General features: G+C 39.7%; 1 protein-coding gene across 38 annotated transcripts in view; it reads left to right on the top strand.

The window, feature by feature from the left end:
- Window positions 1-17,691, top strand: part of ABI3BP (ABI family member 3 binding protein) — a 168,226-nt gene extending 150,535 nt beyond the window's left edge. For all 38 annotated transcript variants that reach the window (XM_059836480.1, XM_059836488.1, XM_059836609.1 and 35 more), the window contains 5 exons: window positions 7,633-7,712; window positions 9,142-9,171; window positions 10,154-10,315; window positions 14,120-14,233; window positions 16,319-17,691. In XM_059836480.1, coding sequence (XP_059692463.1) covers window positions 7,633-7,712; window positions 9,142-9,171; window positions 10,154-10,315; window positions 14,120-14,233; window positions 16,319-16,434 — 502 coding nt within the window. In that variant the 3' untranslated portion in view covers window positions 16,435-17,691. The remainder of the gene's footprint in view (window positions 1-7,632; window positions 7,713-9,141; window positions 9,172-10,153; window positions 10,316-14,119; window positions 14,234-16,318) is intronic.
- Window positions 17,692-18,249: the final 558 nt, after the last annotated feature.

Genomic DNA, 18,249 nt, shown 5'->3' with positions numbered 1-18,249 from the left:
AAGTCTCCTGTCTCTCAGGAGCTGCTCATTAGATGAAGGAAATGTGCTTTTGGATAAAACTGACTGCAAATGGGAGGAAGAACAAAAATTAAACACAGTTCAATATTCATTAACAAAGTGCCTGATATGTTTAAAAATTCTTCAAGGAATATATTAGACTGGGAAGGAAACTTTTCCATAACTAGCCTCAAAGGGAAGAGCTGTAAAAGAGGTAGAGCTGGAACAGAAACTTGGCAGAGAAATAGAAATCCCTCCCACAAATGATCAGCATTTGCAAAAGTACCAGCAATATATGGAGAGATGCTCAGTAGCAGAAGGTGGATTAACTGGGGAGAAGCTCTTGGCCTGTGAACACTTTGGAGAATCTGACAAGCTGAATTAGAGACTCCAGCTTTCCTGAAGCCCTCAGTGAGGCTTGTGTGAACCCCCTTTGCTGGTGTGAAGGTCCAGTGCATTCAGAGCTAGGCAGCTCAGGACACATCTAAAGCAGACAGACCTAAACAAAGACTTCCCAAAAAGGCATAAAAATTGTGAATCTGTTATCTGAGCCTTCATGGGTAAGTCCAAACCAGAAAGACCCTGTAGGAGCAAGGCAGTTCAGGGCTCTAGTTGAGCAGATGTGGGCTCTTGAGGAGCTGTACCTGGCAGAGACAGTCTGCAGTCGTGTTGGCCAAGGTCAGGCGTCCTGTTGAGCTACTTCAGGTAGTGCCTGGCCAGAAGATAAAGAGTTAACTGCCCACAACCAACAGGAGGGAAGCAAGACAAACAACTTTTTGGTGTGAAGGGGGAGACAAGCAGCAGGGAAAACCTGGGTGCCAGATCATGCTGTTTGTTTGCTTCACTCTTTTACATTCGACACTGCTACACCTCTGGGAAGCTCTGCAGCAAGGCAGACACCCTTCTTCCTTTGAGCTGGCCTTTATACAAGGCAGCTTTTAAAGATTAGGAGCTAATGGCCAGACCTTAAATATTTCAGGAATTTGGACAGTGTTAGGGAGGCAACAAAGAGACTTTTACAGTCGCTCATCAAAAATTGCATGTGCGACTGCAGCTGTCAGTAAGTACAAAGACAGAAGTTAAATGGAATGAGGATTATGGTGTAGTATTCTGTGAGTCCATTTAGCTGTCTGAAAAGTGACTAGATCCAGAAAAAATGCACTGGCTGAAAAAAGAGTTTTGACTATGCGTACAGTTATCAAATACTTGGTTTTAGCAGACTCATACCATGATAATATGGAGATGGAAATGAAAATGGACTTTCATAGGTGTACCACAACCTGTGAAGGTTAATTTTAAACAAATCAAGTTGTATATATTATGGAAGTTTGTTGCCTTTTTGTCTTATATATGCCAGCTTTATGTGTTCCTGGTGACTTGACTGCAAGTCTGATACTTTGAGATGAAAATAAAATAGAGATTTGAAAAACTTCTGACTGTGAGGACACAGACCTTTTAAATAAATGTGAGTCACAGTCAGATGCTTTCTAATGCAATGGGTTTTTTGGGGTTTTTTTCTTTAAAAAGATGTTTTAGAGGCGCCTGTACAATGTGATTTCATTGGAATGAATGCTGACATCCATATGTTTTTTTGCCCAAGGAAAGACATATCATATTCATGACATTTCCCCACAGTAAGGTTTGCCTCACAGTTGACAAGCAGACATTAATTTAAAGGATTTTTCCTTATATGGCAAATATTTGTCCTCTTTTTCACCTAGAGAATTATCAAATGTGCTGATTGCAGGATTTCAAATTTTAGAAGATTTCTGATAGTTTAAATAACCTGTAAGGTTCAAATCTTGATATCCATTATTTGGTTGGTCAGAGCTCTTGAAATTGATACCCTTGCTGTCAGTAAGCTACTGATTTGCTTCAGTCTAGATTTCTGTTTCATTTCATCAGATTTGCTTCTGATTGTAACCTTCACCTGAAATATCTCAAAGCATGTAGTATTGTTTTGCTATGTGAGCTAGATAGCAATATACATCTTCCTTATACAGACAGTTAATTGGATATAACTGGTGCCTGAAGAAAAGCAAAAGGAGGGCTTTTGAATTTTATGAATGTCTTCTGCTTAAACATTTCTCTTATAGATGTGCTTCTATGATCTAATATTCACATATGCCCAGTGTTGATTATGACTTTATGCTGTAGTTAGCTTTTGTTACCCTTTCTATTATTTACAAGGACTTTAGAGAAGGTTCAGGTCACATTTCACATAGCCTCCTGTTCATTATCACCTTGAAGCACACACCAAAATTTCTGCAGTTTTTGCTATCTTTATTCTTCTAATGAAAAGATTTATTCTTTTTTCTCCTGGTTAGTCTGAACAGAGTAGTGAGCTACTCAGTCTTTACTCTGTTGTTCAAACAGTGGGTGTCTGCCACTATGAACCCTGAGCTCAAAGCAGCTGAAAAGGAGCCTGGACCAGGTCTCCTTCATAGGTGTCTTACCACACATATTATTGTAAGATTGGACCTTAGGGGCAGTTTCTGGTCTTGTAGATCTCAGTTTCCTCCAGTTTCTTTAATGCAGGCAGAGGTGGCTTAGTGTGTTAATGCAAATGTTATTTCTATCTTAGCAAAAAAAAAAAAAAAGAGAGGGAAACAAATTCACTAGTATGAACTAACAATTTTTCATCCTCCACATGGAAAGTCTGTGATTCTTATGGTAAGAAATGCAGTGTTTATTCCACTTGGAAAAGAGTCAAACTGCAAGACTGATCATTTTGGTCAAAGTAGTTGCAGTCTAATTGCAAGCAGCCCTTTGAGGAATGAGACCTGCAATATTCCATCTAAGTTGTCAAACAGGTCTCCTGGTTCTGACTTTCCTTAAAAGGCTGCTCACATTGGAACTCCCTGTGGGAGTAACACTGGCATACCCAGGACTCTGCTCTTTCCTTGTTTTACATTAAAATTTCATAAGAAATCATTGCAGTAATTTCTCCTATGTTAATAGTCAAGCAAGATCTTCCATATGTGAGTCAAGATAAGGTTATTATCCAGAATTTTCAGTATTTTCCTCCTTGAGCTGCTTGTTTGCAATAAACATTGAGAGGCCTGAGAGAGAAATGGGCTTACTGTGGTTTTTGTTGTCTTAATTCCATCTCTTCTGTAGTAATAATGGTGTTCCTCTGCATATTCTCCTTGGAAAAAAATTGGTTTCACTGATCTGTAGTTTTTTCATGGACTTTCCTAGCCTAAAATATTAAATGCAGATGTTGTTTGGGGTTTTTTTCCAATGAGATTTTTTGTTATTCTTGCTGATTTCTCTGCCAAAATATGTAGTTCTTATTTCTGTATCCCTATCTTGAAACCCTTTTTCTTCAGTCAGTGTACATTTTCTCCTTCATTCTGGTGGTTTGTTTAAGGGCAGTGTAGCTCATAGCACAGACCATAATGTCCAGGAAGTTCTAAAGCCCAAATTTCCATGCAAGCCTTCAAAAAAGAGCCTGAAGACTGCTGAAAACTTCTCATGCATGTTTGTGATGGCAGTAATTGGAAGGTAGTAAAGAAAAGTATTAAGACTCGTCACAAATAGCTCTGGGAAAGTTTGAGTAGCCATTGGAGGACATGTCCCACCAGTCTACTGCTGCAGAAAAAGAGTGTTAATAAGAAACAAGAAGCCTGTGATGCTTGCATTCCACAGTTTTGTATAGCTTCCCATTAAGAACTGATCTGCTTCCCCATTAATTATTTTGGTGATTTCAAATATACCTTTCTCCTTTTTAAAAAATTTTTGAGTGGTTTCTGTTGGATTTTTGGGTTTGATTGTGTCCTAAGGCTGTTATCACCTTTAACTAATATTGTTCTTTATTGTAGTTAGCACCCAAATGTTCTGATCACATACAAGGAAAAACCCAAGAAAACCTCTATCAATGCAGAGAGTTTAGCTTTTGTTAACACCAAGGATCAAGAGATAGAAACTATAAAGAAAGCTTCAAGGCTGCAAAATTCAGAAAGTGGCAGAAAAATGCTGGAGGTTTCTATTTGTTTGATTGAAAAACTAACAGATATTGTACTAAACTGCTGTTGATATCAGGGTTCATGGATAAGCATTTCCAATTTTTCTCAGCCCTTCTTCCAACTTTGTTAGGAGAAAGATTCCACAAACAAGCATAGCAGTTTGTTCTCTTTCTCTCTCTCTTTCTCTCTTTCTTTCTCTCTCTCTTTCTCTCTCTCTTTCTCTCTCTCTCTTTCTCTCTCTCTTTCTCTCTCTCTTTCTCTCTCTCTCTCTTTCTCCTCTTTCTCTTTTTTTCCTGGTCACACTGCCATGCCACCCAAGAACGCTCTCCAGATACAGAGGAGCTCTGTGCACTGAGCCCTGCACAACTGCCATCCAACACCAGCATCTCCCCAGAAACAGACCTAAAGTCCCAGAACTGTACTCAGCTGCTCCAGTTCTCCTATTATGGTGAAAATCTCTCTTCACCTCTTTTCAGTTCTGCAATCTTCAATCTTCTCCTTCTGCATGATTTGAAAAATGCAGGAGCAGCTGCATTTGCCAGAGTTCCATGTGGTATAGCAATTTCCTGTGGTGGAAAAATATGCTCCAAGTAGTAATTACTGCAAGTCAAGTCCATTTAATCTGCACAAGGACTTTTACTGTCTTACACAGTTTGGGAGGATTGGAAGGCCTGGTGTCCAAAAGTTTCTAGGATAGCAATCTTAGAGATGCTAAAGGTGTGAGGCATTAGATTGCTGCTTACATAGGACAGCAGAGTTGTTGGTATATTAGACAGGCAGATATAAAAATGGAATATAGACTCCAGTTTCTCGTTAGATAAGTTTAATTAAGCAGCAGACAAGGATTCTATTAATTTCGATGTACATTCTTCTTGAAACTCTGAGCATTTTTCCCCTTCTTTGTAGTTTCTATAGGAGTGCATAACAGAGCAGATGGTACACTTTTTTACAATTTTAATTCTATTTTTCAGATCTTTCACCTTACACAAAAAAAGGAAGACTTTAGATTGTCTTCTATCAAAACAGCCACAGTATAGCTTTAAAAATACAGTAAACTATGTCATATTGTGATCCCAGTCTGGCATTTCCTTCCTCTCCTTTTCAATATTCTGTCAACTAGCTAATTCTCTTCATCCCCAAAAGTGGTTGTTTGTTATTTTTGTAGGGTGAAAGCCACTGGTATTGTTTTAGGGTTGAAATTGGCAGAGGAAAGGAGCCTGTGATGCTTGTAAAAACACATACCACAGAACTGCAGAACTGCATGTATTTTAGTTTCTAAAATTTCCTTTTAACATTATTAATAAGAGGCTTCCCTAACTGACTGAGCTAAACTTTGGACATTTCTTTATTATTTTTCTTTTCTCCAATTTTCTTTATATGTTTACATAGGCTGAAATCTCTATCTGTAGATTTTAGTTCTTTATTTAAATTTTGCCCTAATTTTTCAAGCTGTGGTTTGGTTTTTTGCAGAGTACCTAGTGATCTCTAAACCACAATTTGAAAAACAGTGCTTGGAAAATAACCTTCAGTTCTTGTTTTTGTCTCTTTGGAATTAAAGAATTGATGAGTCCAAGTTCATAGACTAAAGATTTTTGGGAACAGGAGTGATTCCTATGAAGAATGTTGCCTAATGCAGCCCAAAGTCGAGCATATCAACTATTGAGAGCAATAAATTTGTTCAAAAATCAGCAAAATGCATACAAAGGGACAAAACCAGATTACTATCACCCATGAGATCAAACCATAAACTGCCCATCAAGCAATAGAACATTCCATCTTGATGATCACTATTACAGTAATAGCTTTAAATTCTCCTGCAAAGGAAGCAGGAAAACTTCTTTGCAGTCTTTTATCTCTCGGTTTGGATTAATTTCTACATTTTTAAAAATTTATCATCTGGCCATTACTTTAAGACCCCCAACATATTAGGAAATCTTTGTATATGCTTCAGTGATTCTTCAGAAAGAATCTCCAACTCCTTTGCTGCAGTTCCATATATTATGACATTTCCTACCAGACAAGAATACTTCTTGTCCAAAAAAGTTACTGTACCTCATGGCCAATGTGAATACTAATTACTCAGGTCCTATTTTTAAAAGCATGTCTTTGTTTAAGCAATTTGAAATTGAGAATGAAGATTTATAAATGTCTTAAATTGATTATTTAGTTAATGTCTCCCTCCTACCGTGGGGTAATATGGGTAGGTCCAAATTCTCTTTCAGCATGTTTAAATAAATGTCAAGATTTCTCCAAATAGACTTTTTCAGCTCAAAACAAGCCCATGTTTCTCTTAGCAATACCCATGAATTTCCACAATGCATCTGTTCAGCATACCAGTCTATATAAGTATTTCCTTCAAAAAGAAAAGAAAACCCTAGAAATAAAGGCAATTGCTTAAGTAAGCAGTTTTAAAGTTAAATATTGTCTTAGAAATACAGTGGATGGAAAACAGTTGCTGGGTACTGCATGAATACTCCACTGAGGTTAATTAGCTCAGGTTTTGCAGGAGCCAAGGAGGAATGAAAGGTAATCCAAAGTTTGGATTGAATTATTCTTCTGGGGAACTGCAAATGGAGTTTACAAGTTTCCAACTGTGCAGAGTGTGGTATGGGGGTTTTCTTTCTTTAGAAAATTGCTGTTTGGAAATGGTTCCAGCAATACATTACAATGCTATGTTACAGTCACAAGCTACCAAAATTATCATGGGTAAATGATCCTTCTCAAGTCAAGAGCTGAAGGTTTAGTTGCCCACTGCTGGGACTCCCATTTTTTTATGTGTTTACAGGAAAAGGGCCTCTAATTTGGGGCCTGTTTTCCAGGCCTACAGTCCCTTTGACTCATGTCCTCTGGCTCCCTGTCACTGACAAAGGGACCCTCTCTGCTAGGAGAGATTCACCATGCATGTGCTCAGAGGATGGGAGATGTCCCCCTGTATGTGGCACTTCCACTGGTAATCAAGCCCTCAGAGCTGGGGGAGGCTTAAGAAGAGGAGGCTGGTTTGGACTTTTTTCTTCAGTTGTGCTCTTTTCACAGCACTGTGTTTAGTTCTCAACACAGTGATGAAAAGGGATGATGAGATCACTACAGCACAGGCCAGTGTTGTGCCACATCAGTAAAAACACATGCAAAAGAGACTCTGCACAGTGTCTTGTCATTGCTTCATATACTTATTATTAACATACATTCAAGCAATTGGATCTTTGCCTTGGCTGAGCTCCTGTCCTGGAAGACTTGCCCTGTGTTTTGCTACTGGTCCTGTCTGTCACTGTGGGTGGGCCTGACAGGCATTGAATTGGAGGTTTGTGTTCTTAAAAAATCAAAAAGTACAAATAAATAGCAATGTCCTTTACTCAGTCTCTGCTTATCAGGTTGCCTCAGACCTCATCTGAACTTGCTCCCTTTGCCAGAACTGAAACTGCTGTGTGAGAGGAGACAGACAAGTCAGTGTTGAATTAAATAAAATATTAATAGTATGTGTGCAAAGAATTATCAAAAAGACTGGTTCATTTAGGGCAAAAAATGTCTCAGTGGTTTTGTTGCAAAAAAATTGGGCTTTTTTTGTTCTCCAGAAGGGGAGTAGCCCCAATGTGTGTGTTGCTTGCTTGATCCAGACTATTCAAGAATGCTTCTTTTGCAAAATTTTCATCTCTTCTATTTTATTCCCCAGTTATGAATTCCATGTGAAACCTAGGAACCCCCTTGGTGAAGGTCCAAGTAGCAATGTTGTGGCATTCAGTACTGAATCAGGTAAGAATTCCAAAGATCAGACCACCATTTACAGCACCTTTAGTACCCACATTTGTGGGATGCATGAAAGGCTCTCTCACTTCATTTTGTGCATTCAAATCAGTGAATTTGTGCAATCACTGCCTCCTGATTGGCTTTTTACCACTGTGCCTGGAAAGTCAGCCTGGGATCAGAACTGTGTGTGTGATGTTATAAGATGGACAGACTGCAAGAGAAAAAAACAGAGGAACATTGTCTGGTATTCATTGCAAAGAAAATTACTTCATCCTTAGAGAGGGCTCAGTCATTTATGATTTATATTCCTGACCTTTTTGCATCTATCCAACCCATTAACAGCTTCTGGATGGGGAACATTAGGGATTTATTTTTGGGCTGGTGTGTTCATAGGTGTTTTTGCTACCTGTTCAATAGGGCTGCTGTAAACAGTGATGTTGTTTGGCTGAAATAAGGATTGAGAAAGAGCTGTTGTGAAAAGCCAGTGTCCCAGTAGGGCCCTTTCCATCCTGTTTACTCTCCAGTGAAACTCTTAAAGAGGTGTATACAAGCCTGCTTTGGTCACTGGTTGGTTCTCTCTGACTCAGAGGTGAGAATCAGAGAGCTTTTGCTTTGCCTACTCTTGCTGACTTGTTGACTTCAGGCAAGCAAGATACCATCTTTTGTGCAGAAGTGTTTATTGCTTGGTAGTACTGAAAGACCACATAAAACACAAAATGGATTTAGCCTTTTTAAAAGGACTTTCTCAATCTGTGTTTTGAGCCAGGTGTAATAATTTAATAGTCCTCAACTAGTGCTGTCACTGATGGATGAGAGTTTTGGCTGAGCAAAGGATTACTCAGGGTGGAGTGCAGACTATGCCACACATATTTAAAACCTCTGAATACCTCTTTGTAATTCTAGATTGTTAAAAGTGAAAAAAACTTTTGTGCCAAGTGCAATTTTCATGAATGACAAGGCTTATGTTCTGTCTTCTATTTAGTTTGGACAAATAAAGCATGAAGTTTTGTTTTTTCTTAATTGCACACATCCATTTCTCGCATTTGTGCTTTCAAAGCCAAGTTTTTGTGGCAAGAATTACAGATGTGTCCTTTTTATTATTTAGGTTTTGAAATTGAAATTTTAATAAGACACAGTACAACTAGGTTTTGCTGGTTAGAGGTTTAAACTCTTGTTTTTACTAGAGTTCTGCTTGGCTGGTGTTGTCCCATAAGTAAAATTCTTAAAAGCTCATTGATACTGGAGTTTCACACAAGAAATATATTTCTTCTAATTTCATTTAATACAAAATTTAACTTTGCTTCCAAAACTCTTTCTGTTTCACAAATTACAGCTTACATCAGCTGTAAAAAATCACTTACCAATGCTTTTCCATAGAATTATTGGAAATGTTCATTTTACAGTGTCTGATTGAATGTTTGTTTTCTTCCCCCAGCGGACCCAAGAGTGAGTGAGCCAATTTCAAGTAAGTGTATTATACATCAATCTGATCAGCAGTTTTTTCAGAAATGAGATAGCAGAATTTTACAAGGAGGGTGGCTCTGCTGCACCAGCTGGATGAGTTACAGAATCAAACAGCATTCACACACAATTTCACTCCTTCCACCCATGCCTCTGCCAAGGAATTCATGCAAGGCTGTTTGTTTACCTGAGCATAAGGCAATCAACGTGATGTGGAGCTCCCATGGCAGCTGGGGTGGCTTCAAACCAATGTACACAAATGAGCCAAGGACAGCCTCATATTTTCTCAACCTTGTCATTAAAGCAAAGAAAGCTCTGCAAAATGAATAAGCTGCTCCACACTTTTTAAGTGAGTTAACAGAGCACAACTCAGAGGATTCTATTTGTCTGTCTTTGTGTTTTAGGAAAATTTTCTGCTTCAGGAGGTTTGATCTAGCTCTGCTTTAGGCCATTTCAAGACTCTTTCTGTCCTTGATGGAAGGTGGACTGAGTTTTTGAAGAAGAGCTGAGATCATTCGAGCAAATTGGGCTGCTTTTTGTATTTGTAATAGTCATCACTTTCACTTTGACAAACCCTGTGGCACCATTTTTCTCCACATAATTAATGGCACTTCATTTTTATATGTATTTTTGTTAGATGACAGTTTGCTGCAAGTTGATTGTCTTGGCTTGAACGCACTGAAGAATGGTGACTGTATCACACACTTCGTAAATGAGAGGATTCCCAATACAAACATTGTCCCCCTAACAAGGTCCTGGAATGAACCTATTCCAAACCTGCACCAGAGGACAGCAGGAGGAGTTCACAGCACCAATTGTATCTGCATACTTTGGTGCTTCCCTGAAATATTTCTCATGTTCAAAATGCAGGTGTCATGGTACATTCTGCTTCATCAATGTTTCTAATTCCAGTTATTCAAATGCATTTGTTGTGTGTAATTTTGTATGCAGCATCATACTTCAGCTTCTTTTTTCCTCTCCTGCAGTGGGGAAAGATGCAATCTGGACTGAAATCCCATTCAATTCAGACACATACTCAGAATGCAAAGGCAAACAATATGTAAAGAGGACTTGGTATAAGAAGTTTGTAGGTGTGCAGCTGTGCAATTCTTTGAGATACAAGATATACCTCAGTGATTCACTTACAGGTAAGAAACATTCAAATCAGTGCTGTCCATATTATTAATTCCTGAAAGATATTATGGTTTCTGAAATAAGAGGTTTAACAAGATGAGCTCTGCTGAAGTGTGATCAGATTTGTTTAATTTAGTCCAGAGATTAATCATAAACAGTAATCTGCTGTTGATATGTTTGATATCAAACCATTGATATGTTTGATACTGAGTTTTCAGACTCCAGAGGAACCTCTCTGTGGTGATCATCTGATTTTAAGTACCTGTTCATATACTGGGGATCATACAGAAAACAAATAAAGATCAGAGTGAATAGCATACATTGTCAAACAGCCAAACTGGTGTTTAAATATTAATTAGAGAAGAATTATTAATTAGAATTATTAATTAGAGGATCAAGAATCAGAACCTCATTTTATACCAGGATTACACCTGTCATTCCCACTCCTTTCTGTAAACATCCGGTTACTTCATTACTGGGAGGCTTATAAATACATGACTTTAACTCTAGTTAGCAGGTTTTGCTCACCTGCTTTGACATTTTTTGTTTTGTTTTCACATTCCCCATTTTTGCTTATGATCTTTTTTCCCCACCTTTTTGTTTTCCTCATATTATATTTTATTACTAAGGGAAACTTCTGGGCCTTACATTCTCAAGTTTTGATTGGTGTTTTAAGGCCAGTTGAGTGTGATGTGTTTAAGGTCAGAATCAGGTGACACATGCTGGGGAAACAGCCTTTAAGAAATGTTTTTCAGTTAGTTGATAGGAGATCTTTGTCTCTTATGCAGCTTGTCCAAGCTCTATCTGCTACACTAAGAAATATGTTAACTTCTCATAATGCATCCCAAGCTCCTGGTTCTCATCTGTGTGAAGTCTCTTATCACAGACAGCTCTGTGACAATGGCATTAGCATGGCATCTGAGCACAAAGATGTGTGGGAAATGCCTTTTGAGTGCAAGTCAGGCAAGCATGTTCAACACATCAAATTGAATTAGCTAGGGTGAGACTGTGGCTGGAAGAATCCACTTTCATAACCTAAAGTTGCCCCATCTCTGAGCTCAGCACCTCACAGGAGCAAGGCTCTGGACTTCATGGAAAGAATATGGAAGGAAAAGAGCAAGGGAGTGTAGGGCAGATGTTGCCATAATTTTAAGCTTCCCTGCCTTGCATCCAGAACCGTTCTCTGATGAGCAGAAAAGGAAGGAAAGCCATGTCATTAATAGTCAGTACAGTATTCTGTATGTAAATAATATCTTAGATATTTTGTGAATAAAAGAGAATGTTTTGAACAGATGCATCATTCATTCAGCTGTTGCTGTACTAACCAGCTGGGATCAAATGACAAGCACTGGCAATGAGGCATGATGTGTCCCAAAACCAGCCAGCAGAGGAAATAGCAGTGCTAATCTAGCAGGACTAGACTTCAGCCCTAAATCAAGTGAATTAACACTGCAATGAAAGCAACTCCAATCTGAAAAGTTTAATATCAAAGCCCATTTTCCTATTTTCACTAGATTGTTTTTGTTCTTGCTGGAAGGGTGGTGGTTTAACCTCGTTGGAAAAAGATGACATAGACACACTGTATTCATTATACTTGCTAAGCCTGGTTCTTGCACTTGAATCGTTACAACCCGTGCTGACCAGTTGTCACAATATTTAAAAGAAGAGAAATATTTATGTAGAAGGAAAGCTGCTTTTGCCCCATTTGCTAAGTGAGGCCTCTGTGTGTGAGTGAGAAGTTTGCCTGTTTGAAGCCAAGCTCTGCTCTGATGTGTCTCACAGTCACCTCACCTGGCCGTGCCCCCGAGGCCAGGAAGTGTCCCTGCAAGCGCCAGCCAGCTGGACCGTGTGTGCCACCAGTGCAGGGCTGCACTGAGCTCTGAATTCCACTGGACACTGAAAAACCTTCCAAAGCTTTGCTGTTGAACAGTGTAATTGCCTGGAAACCTGGTTGCTCTGTCCAAATGCCATTGTATAAGGCAGGCAGCAACTGTATCTTTGCATGCTCTTATTTAGCATGGATTTATTCTTCTAGTGCTGCGGAATTTATAATGTATAAAACAAAGTTTGTATGTAAGATTGTAAGGCCACCCACAAGGGAACACTGGGGAAAAAAATCGACTTTGTGCTAGAATTGCTATGCCCAAAGCAGAAAACCAGTTATTTGTTAGCTGAATGGTTTTAAGCGTGTTCTTTTATTACGGAAATAATTGGGCAGTAAGAATGTAATAGTCACTGAGAATGCTGCTAATTTATGAAGACCAATTGTTTGAGTAATGCATAGGTTAAGCTGTGGGCCAGAAGAATATGTGTGTATCTGCAAGTTGCTGTTCTGGTGTTAGCCATTAAAATATCTGGCTTATTCTCTCTCTCATGGAGAAAAACTGATCTCCTTTACACATGCCAGGACTGTTCCATAAACCAGCATCTACTTCTGACCTCATTTAACAGTCCTCCAGAGCAGTGACTGTAGGCATTCCAGAAAAGCAGGCCACCTAAAAATAAGTATTTATTGAGGGAAGGAAAAAAATAAATTCTATGTGTGACCTTCAACAGCTGTGGAAAAAAAAAAAAAAAAGCTTTTTTGGGCAGCCTGAATGTTCTTAATTTCAGAGCAAAAATTTGCTGAGAGGAACTCCCTCTGACCAGTTCTCCTATGGAAAAAAACATGTTTGCAGCCAAAGCTAGATAGCAATAAATAATTTTCTAAAGCTAGAGAAGAGCCACATGCAAAGAGGCCATCAACTGGAGGTGAGAAATTTTGGCAAAGTATTGCTCAGATCACAAAAATGTTGGAGTTTATTGAAAGGCTGCTTTTTATATTAATTGCTCTTTGAGAACAGTTATTATAACCCACCCCACCACCTCTCAAATGGCCAGACTGGCACAGATTCAAGGCTCCAGGACACCCAGTATTGAATGAGTAACTGGACTTTCTACCTAGCTTATACCTCCATCCTGAGCCTTTTTCTAAATTCTCTCACCTTTCCTTTCAACATCTCAACCAAAAGTTGAACATATTGAGAACTAAGTGCTGTGAAAAAAGATTAGAAAGAATGGTAAGTTTATCTACAAAGGTGTCCGTCCTGGGTTTGGGAAGAGAACATAGCATGCTCTCCTCCATCTTCTGAACCGAATTTTACTAATGTCTTGCAAATCAAATCAGCAAGTAAAAACATCTGTCAAAGCTCCTTCACTGTGCCTGTTAACAGGATAAGCACAGTCTGTAGCATCAGCACATGCTACATGGGACACTTGAGACCTTGATTTCTACTCAGTTGCAGTCAAGTATCCTGTTAAGCAATCCTGCAGGCAAATACATAGGCACACTCCATGCTCTGGATAAGCACTCAGTACCCGAGGTCATCTGTATGTTAAGGGCTATCACTTGCATACACATGTTGTAAAAATATTATGATTTACAAAACAGGCCTTGGCTATGTTTAGGAGGTGGTCTGTAAAAACATCTCTGAAGGTATTGGGGGCTTCCTGACAGGGAACTGGATCTGCCTTCCATTCAAGTCACTACCAAAACTTGCTTTTTGATGATGTTCTTGGTAGTAACAGAATTTCCCTTACTGTACGAAATGTAAGGAGAGGGAAAAATAATGTCCAGGCATAGATTTTGACCAGGAGTGGGGCCTTAGCCTTGAGCACTTGGAGCCTGCAAGTCATGTTTAAATTACAGCTACAGGTCCTGAGAGGAAAAGAATCATAGCATTCACCTTGGCTTCCCCACAGAGGAAAGAGCACAGCCCATTGCCTCCGGTGGCTTTTGGAAATAGCCTTCACTAACTCTGCTGCTTCTTTGCTTTCAGGAAAATTTTATAACATAGGAGACCAGAGGGGCCATGGAGAAGATCACTGCCAATTTGTAGACTCATTCTTAGATGGAAGGACAGGACAGCAAGAAGATCTGCCAGTCAAAGATGGTAATTCCAAACACCTGCATCTGTAGCAAACCTGAGCAATTCCTTTGTTTCTATTTCCTGCCAGGGGATTTAATGCCCACTGCTGGGGTGGGCCATGAAAGGAGCTGCCAGCTTTACAGGCAGAAGAGGGTCAAGAAGTTCTTTGAGAGTGAATGATGACTTATTAAGACAGTTATGACTTGGGGTCTGTTAGGTAGCAAACAGCCTCTCTCCTGTTTAAAACAGCCCAACAAATTATTCACAGCTGGTGTTACATATTTAAACCCAACCATAAATTTGAGTTTGCAGAGAGGCATTAAGTGGTGTGTTCAAACTAGCATGGTTGATTTAAAGCACAGTACATAATCAGTTGGGCATTAAATACCTTGTTTGGTACTAATGAGAAACCGAAAATTTATAGCCGGAAAATATAATTCATGCTGCAGTAATTCTGTGTGTACTGATTGCAAAAGGGTGCCCAAAATTCCAGTCTGGTCTAAATGGACTGGATGTGCTAAACACAGCCGTGACCTGCCGGGCTATTTTTTATCCATTGCTGAGGCCGAGGTATAAGAAATTTGTACTTCTGTCAGCTGAAGTCCTGCCTTGCTGCTGGCAGCAGTGCCAGGGTGAGGTGTTCTGTTCCTTGTGGGGTAAGAACTTGGGCTGTACTGGTACGTGCACGCGCGCTGAGCGTGTCATGGAACATTTCACTGAGGAAAACAGCAAAACAGTTTTCAGTACAATATCAGCGTGTTGACCAAACCTTCCTGTGCCTCATTTACAAAACACCCCACATGAGTCCAGATACGCGTCGAGGTAGGTGTGGGAGATGAATGTGAAGTTCCTAAGTCTTTCACAAGTTTTTCCAAAAAACAAAGTAATTGAACGGTCTGAAGGGTGTTTGTTTATGTGTTTTGTGAGTTTCTTCTAAAGAGGTTTTTGCTTTTCCCTTCCCAGTCAGTGCTGCCCATCCGAAAAGATAATTTGCGTAAGAGATGGTCAGAATCCAATTTTCATTGCCAGGACAGCAAACTTCTCAGTTGTACCAGATTCACACTTTTTAAAATATTTGAATATTTTAAAAAACTTTTACCTGACAACCTTGCTACCTCAGTTCAAAAGACACTTATAATCAATTTGATTTCAGCAACTGGATTTGAGTGAATTCATGAGCTATGATCATTTTTAGGCCAAAATAAACAACAAAACAAGCAAACAAAAGACTTCACCTTTTGAGTAGTTTGTATTTCTAGCAAATGAACCAAACATTCCAACAGACCAATTGCTCTAGCTTGCAGCAGATTGATTTCTGAATTTACTTCACGTATTTGACCTGATGTGCTGTGAGAGAATCAGAGTGAAAAAAACAACAGGCTAGGGACATGTTATAGGATGGTATGCATAGGGAAGCTGGCTCCCTATTCTTGAGGTACGGTGTTTTAAAAGATACAATGTGTATATCTCACCTGAAGTGCTGTGAGAGAATCACAGCTCATGCTGTCTCTCAGTTGCAGAACAGTATTTTGTGTGTGTGTGCGGCTCCAGCCACACATACATTCCTTATGGTCAGGTTGGATGGAGCCCCAATTCCTCACTTAAATTTTTTACCTAATGTTAATTGTTTAAATGGGAAGCAAGTGTGTTGTCAAAAGACTGAAAGCAGGAAGATGATTTGGATGGGGAGATGCTGTGAACTCTGTGGCCGGCTTTTACTGGGGTTCACTGCAGTGTCAAGGCTGCACAGGGGGCCTGTTTGTCACTGTCACTTTGCAATGCAGAGCAGCCGAGAGCCAAGCAGAGCCAAAGGGGGGACAGAGGGGGCACCGGCTGTGCCCAGCCAGCCGCACCCACGGCAGGGTGCTGGGATCTCCAGCTTCACCTCTGTGCCACCATCCCAAGTACTTTGGCTTTGAGTTGGGTGGGCAAATTGCAGAGTGCTAGTAGATGAAGGGGCAGCAAACAGCTCTGCTTGTGGCAGATGGGTTAACAGCTTGGTGACTATTGCAGCCACTCACTCAATTGTTAATTATAGACTTCTCAGGGAACCAAAGCATGGTACTGCCTGAGAGCTTCGTGCAAACAAAACTCTCTTCTCTGTTCCAGGGTTTTTCAGGGCAGTTCGTCAGGAACCTGTCAAATTTGGGAAGATAGGCGGGGAGACCCAGATTAACTACGTGCGCTGGTACGAGTGTGGCACATCGATACCTGGCAAGTGGTAACGCCACACCAAGAGGGTGCCAAGGCCCAGCTGCCCAGCGCAGGCTGCAGGAAGGCAACGCTTACGGTGCGCCTGGCACCGCGGTGTCGGCCGACGCGCGAGGCTTGTACCAGTCTAATGCCAATACTGCGTTATTGTGTAATAGTGTAGGCTGCTTACTGTAGTTATCCAGTGTTACAAATTTGTCTTTAGAATTTAAAAAAAAAAAACCACAGGCTAGGGACATGTTGTAGGATAATGCATAGGGAAGCTGGCTCCCTATTCTTGAGGTATGGTTTATATGGTATTTTAAAAGATACAGTGTGTATATTATTTATCATGATGTTGTAATAAATGTTTAAGGCACAGATATGCCAGAGTTGGTCATGGAATGCAATGTGCGTTAGTTTTAAATATTCACTGGTCCTGTAATGCAAGTGCCATAAGCTACCCATCCTAATCCATCTGTAACATCTCCCAGTCATAAATTATAGAAAAGATCCTATCATTTTTAATATCCTGCAGCCAGTAAACTTGAAGCACTTTCTCCTTACATACAAACAGTTTATGGTCCTGCCAAAATGCCGAGGTAGGTTGCTGTATGTGCAGCTTTAAATGATCAAGTTCAGTTTTCTTCCATGTTTGTTTTCTTCCATATTTGTTTTCAAATGTTTCAGCCCCAGCCAAAGCCATGTTCAGCCTGTCACTATGAGTCAGAGCCTGGCAGTGGCTGGCAGGGAGCGTTGGTGTTCTCTAATTGAAGGGGACAGGTACATATGTACATGGAATGAAAAAACAAAGCTGGCCTCCACAACTGGGGTTTTTCAGGAAAATGTAGTTTTCAGAGCCTGACACTTACTGGTTCAAAAGCCAAACGTATGTACCGTGCAAAGGGACTTGGAAAGACAAATGAAAGAGGAAAAAGAATAAACTAATTATAACAGCAAGATCAGGTTTATTTTATTTAAAAAGAAAAATTCTGGTTTAAAACAGTTTTCACTGGGGACAAAGGGGAAATACTGATAACTGAACTTTAAAACTGCTTTACAGTTATTTTGATTAAAAACCTCTCCCAAAGCTACTTGTTGTACTGCTTGAACATTTATGAACTAAATAAAGAGATGTAGGTTTTTTTTAAAGGTGTTATTCATTACCTTACTAATGTATTGAAGAAATATGAACAGGAACTACCAGATCTATATAGTAGTCATTTATAGAAAATACCTTATAAAGTACATTGCAGGTACACTGTACTCCTAATAAAATATTTTTTAATCAAGTGTTTTTTTCAAGTGTTTTACATGAAAACAAAGCTTAGTTTCTGTGGTAAATGCTGTTATTCAGAACAAACTGCTTGCTGGAACCAAGCCCCTGTTAAATGGTCTGATGAACACAGGGTTTGTTAGGTCTGAGAGCAGAAATGGGAGGAGGTACAGCCACAGCTTACTGAGTAGCTGTGGGCACAACACTATTTAAGGATGCTGAAGGTAGGAATATTTTCACTCAACTTCCTAATTTGTCTTTAGGAGAGCACAAGCAGCTTGCTTCAGCTCATTTTTTTTATTCTCCGCTTAGTTTTACATATTCCTAGAATCTGCAAAATGGAAAATATTAACTGGGAGAATGTTTTGCCCTCTGCTGTAATGTGGTCTATTGACTCCATTACAGCCCTTGATCTGCTTTTTCTTGGCTCAAAACTGGATTGCACTCCCAAGTTCTTCTGGGTGGCAAAGGACCTGTGGAAAGTTGGGGTTTTTTTAAGAGCTCTTTTTTAAAGTTACCCATTTGGTTTAAATTTTCAAGAAATAAACGAATACTCTCCCCGACCTTGTTAAAG

Source organism: Haemorhous mexicanus, chromosome 2 (genome assembly GCF_027477595.1).
Source record: "Haemorhous mexicanus isolate bHaeMex1 chromosome 2, bHaeMex1.pri, whole genome shotgun sequence".
Classification (NCBI taxonomy): Eukaryota; Metazoa; Chordata; class Aves; order Passeriformes; family Fringillidae; genus Haemorhous; species Haemorhous mexicanus.
This window is presented reverse-complemented; position numbering and strand designations above follow the sequence as displayed.